This window comes from Astatotilapia calliptera, chromosome 6 (genome assembly GCF_964374335.1).
Source record: "Astatotilapia calliptera chromosome 6, fAstCal68.1, whole genome shotgun sequence".
Classification (NCBI taxonomy): domain Eukaryota; kingdom Metazoa; phylum Chordata; class Actinopteri; order Cichliformes; family Cichlidae; genus Astatotilapia; species Astatotilapia calliptera.
This window is the reverse complement of record NC_137427.1, coordinates 15692418-15696484: the sequence shown is the minus strand read 5'-3', so window position 1 is coordinate 15696484 and position 4067 is coordinate 15692418. Positions and strand designations below refer to the sequence as shown.

Sequence of the window (4067 nt, the reverse complement as noted above, 5' to 3'; positions counted from 1 at the left end):
ACGCTCCGTTTTGCGTAACTATTTTTAAATCCCTGTAGAACCTGAACCGTGTAAGCTAGCGCAATAATTTGTTTTGCATATGAAACCGGAGGAGTTGTACTTACATCTGATGCCATCAGCTTGTCCTCGGTCACGGTTTCGTTCCACATATAGCTTTGCAAAAATTGCATAAAAAGCGCTTGCAGGAACAAAAACATAATATTCCAGAAACACGCTTTGCCGATCCTATCAGCTGTTCGTAACACTTCCCACAGTGAAATGATGCACATGCTGTTTTCTTTGCAAATTTGCATCATAGGATTGTTTTTTGTTTTTCCTGCAGTATATAAAAATTGCTGTATCTCCAAAATAAAACTATGAAGACACTCAAAATAAATTTCCTGTTGTTGTAAACTATTTTTTGCAACTTTATTGTATTTAAAGTTTTGAGGGATAAGCCTCTTAAATTTCTCCAAGTAGAAATATATGTAAACAAAACAAAAGCGATTTTCAATTTTTTTTGTAGTTTATTGCACTTTTTTGCAATTTATGTAATTACTATGGACTTAATGCATACATATTATTAAAATATGGGCTATAACAGTTGTATTGATGTATAGCAACTTGAAATGCTCCCACAAATGGCACTACAGCATGTAAAAAAAAAAAAAAAAAAAAAAGCTCTGGTGGACTTGGTTCTATAGTAGGTCTTAAAGGGTTAAATAAATATCGTCAAATAATCGTGATCTCAATTTCAGTGAAAATAATCGTGATTATCATTTTTGCCATAATCGAGCAGCCCTATTGCTCCCAAGTGGTTCCTAAAGCAGCTACTTCTAGTTAGCAGCACATATCACCAGAGGGCAGCATCTGTCCAGAAACTCTAGACAGATTTATTGCTTGACTGAAAGAAAAGGGGGTTTGCTACATGACAGTTCTGTATTTCTGAAATAAATCTAACAAAGAGCCTTTTATGGTCTTCATTCATAGAGAACTTTTACACAGATGACAGTGCTGGACATGCTTGAGAAAAAAACATCCATGGAAAGGTTTATAGCTGCTGATTAAACTGAACCAGTATAGAGTTTTTAATCACTTTAGCAATTATAAGAAAGTGCATTTTCTCTGAGAGTGTTTCCATTTAAACATCTCCTTGTGTTCTTAAAAAGATCCGTGAAACCACTGTGCATTTCTCTCCTAGCCTCTATTGAAGCCAAACAACAACACATTTTATACTGTTATGATTACTGGCTGTCTTCTTATCACCTCACTGTGGTGTGTAATTTTCTCGTTCATGTCAGCCAATAGCACAAAGGAAGAAAGATAAGCCTTTGGATTACGCAAGATGACTCACTTAATCTGATTCTCGACGCCCTGGTTTTGACAAAAAAATCCATAAGTCTCAGTACCTTGTTGCTTCTAATCAGTGTTAATCATTGATTCATGCCTCCCCACATTCCCTATGTCTGGTGACACTCCGTGTGGTGGGAATTCCATTATTTAAATATAACTGGAAGTAAGATTAAAAGGCAAAAAATTGTTCTGGTACTTTCCCGGGCTGTAACTTTGTTGCCGTTGGAGTGTGTTCCACTAGTGCTCTTCTGGGGTTTAGGATTCTGTATCAACATACTTGCGATGTATCTGTCAGACACGGTGCTCTTCAAGGAGCAGTTGTAAGGCCCGTGTGAACTGTTCCGCTCCAGGTAACTGTGGATAGTAAGCCAGCCTTGTTCGTCCACACTTTTTCCGGTGTACTGTTTCAGAGATCCATCTGAGAGGTTGCGGGAGCCGTGGAACCAGTGGACATTTCCGTCTGGGTAGACTTGCTTGAAGGTGCACACAGGTCCCGTGGTCGTTAATTTACCCTCCACGATCCCACCACACTCTGCAGGGAAAACCACGAGAAAAGTTTTAAAATGCACTCGACGCACACCGCATCATTCAATAATCTCATTTAGCGCGTGAAACTATTAAAATCCTACGCCAATTTTTGCTGTCAGATGAATCACAAGGAAACATTTGCTTAACATTTGCTTAATTATTAACATTTGTGTTTAGATGCATTTTCTTTGTATTTGGTCTGATATGTGTTCTGGTAAATTTGGAAGCAGAGGCAAAAAAGAAGACTGCAATGCAAAAGCAAAGTAAAAATGTGTTTTGTAATAAAAGTTTAAGAAGTTTAAACATATTACTCTGCAATATTATAATTTGCTTTAATAGGAAAATTTAATTGAAGAACTCTGACCTTGTAACTCCACTTTAGTAGATTCATTGAGTGCTCCTCTGTTGGAGCGTTGCTTACACGTGTATTTTTTTCCGCTCTCTGGAGGGAGCATCTTTTTGAAGATTAGCGACAGCCGTCCATCTTCATATTCACAGGTAAAGTTACTCAGAGATGCTCTGTGGAGTTCAGTAGTGATCCCTTTACTGTCCACAGAACACAAAAGTGTTTCCTCTTTGAACCACTGCATAAGTTTGATTGATATTCCATGATGAACCGAGGATGTGTTGCAGTTGAGGGAAACTTGCTCGCCACACTCTGCGGTAATCTTGGGACTAACTCTTAGTTTCACCAACTCTGCAGATAACGATACAGACAAAGAAATGTTTCATGTTTCGTTTTTTTGTGTCTTAAAGTTGGAGGAGCCATCACACCATTATTACATCTTTATTAGAATATTCACCCTTTTACACTAACTTAGATTTAAATTTATAGTTCAGATAAGTTAATATGATCCAAAGCTGCAAAACAGTTGTCGCAGATATTTCAAACTCTACTCAGCAAATACTAATTTATAGTAATTTAGTATAGTTTAGTAATTTCACATACCTTGTGTTGTAAAAGCAAATGCAGTCAGAAGCCAGAGCGTGTGCAATGCTGTGAATCCCATTGTCAAATCTTTCACATTTCTCTGTAACATAGAGAACCATCAAACCTAATTAGCTCTCGGTAAATGCACACTAGGTGTTTTCCTGCAGACAGGATGGAAGGCTGACCTTAAAGCCGGATTCATTAACCAGATGTCTGTTAAGTCTTGTTGTTCACCAAAATGACCTCTCGAGAACTGCTGCTTCTCCTGAGCCCTTATTCAGAGCTTGTGGTCCCACAGTCCTTTTGGCTCGTCAATAAATTCTGCATATGCCGCCTCAGACTTCAGAAGATATGAAGTTAATCATTACTTTTAAGTGGAATTACCGGGAAGGCTGAAGCCGTATCCCTGTGAAAGGCGTGGTGTTGAAATCTAAACAACAGTGAGGCTGGAAAGGAAGTGTCGTATTTCTCTGTGTGAGTGTGTGTGAGTGTGTCAGTAGTAAAAAGAACAGACAAAAATGAGACAAAATGAAGACCTATTCATAAAGCAGTAAAAGCCACCACAATCAGAGAATTGTCTGACTTTCTTTGATGTGCTTCAGCAATCTTCTGTAGCTTCATTTTGCTGCATTCATCTCTGATATAGATTTTTTCCCATGGGGTCATTATCCCTGTTTAATTCTGTTCATCCAACCCCAGGGGAAATGCTTTATTGTAAGCTGTTATGGTGTGAAGAGCCACTTTCACTCTGTTAAGGACTTCATTGTGTGTCACTGTAAAGTAATGAGTCATGTTATTTAAAGCTGTTATATCATCATGGGAAAGTGACAAGTTTCTGACATCCACTCGTCACTTACCTTAACCGGGCACAGAGATGGTAAATAAGTGATTTTGCACATCAGTGGCAAATACTGTTTTCCAGCTTTAATAACAATACATAACTTGTATTCAGCAGAAAAAGACCAAAACCACTATTCATGTGTTCTATATTTCTTGTTTTGCTGAATAAAGAAAACAGAAGGAGTAAATGAATGAAAGCCTACTGTGCGAGTAAAAAAAAAAAAACTCAAGAGGTTTATGAAAGATTTATTATCAAAAGATTTATCATCATTTGTGCTAATAAATTCTGCCTGTTGCAAGATTTATTATCACAAATATATATTTGGTGTTTTGCACAATTTCGTGTAGTATCTCCTAAAAGGCTGCGTCAATGTCCAGAAAGTGTACATGATAATGAGATTTCATTGATATGGTTTCATTATGGACGAACTTAAAG

The 4067-nt window shown here is 37.5% G+C and overlaps 1 protein-coding gene across 2 annotated transcripts; it reads right to left on the bottom strand.

Moving 5' to 3' along the window:
* Positions 1-486: 486 nt before the first annotated feature.
* Positions 487-3092, bottom strand: LOC113024001 (uncharacterized). 2 transcript variants are annotated; one of them, XM_026170547.2, is made up of 4 exons: positions 2977-3092; positions 2810-2891; positions 2225-2557; positions 487-1864 (listed from the first exon to the last, which is right to left on the bottom strand). In XM_026170547.2, the coding sequence occupies exons 2-4, from the start codon at positions 2868-2870 to the stop codon at positions 1476-1478; spliced, it is 783 nt and encodes a 260-aa protein (XP_026026332.2). In that variant the 5' UTR covers positions 2871-2891; positions 2977-3092; the 3' UTR covers positions 487-1475. The 2 variants fall into 2 exon arrangements, with proteins under 2 accessions (XP_026026332.2, XP_026026330.2); XM_026170545.2 differs by having other exon boundaries at positions 2810-3090.
* Positions 3093-4067: the final 975 nt, after the last annotated feature.

Coding starts and splice junctions, on each gene's coding strand:
- LOC113024001 (XM_026170545.2), bottom strand. CDS start 2,900: ATGTTACAGAGAAATGTGAAAGATTTGACAATGGGATTCACAGCATTG. Junction 2,558..2,809: donor ATTTGCTTTTACAACACAAG/GTATGTGAAATT, acceptor CGTTATCTGCAG/AGTTGGTGAAACTAAGAGTT. Junction 1,865..2,224: donor TACTAAAGTGGAGTTACAAG/GTCAGAGTTCTT, acceptor TTTTCCCTGCAG/AGTGTGGTGGGATCGTGGAG.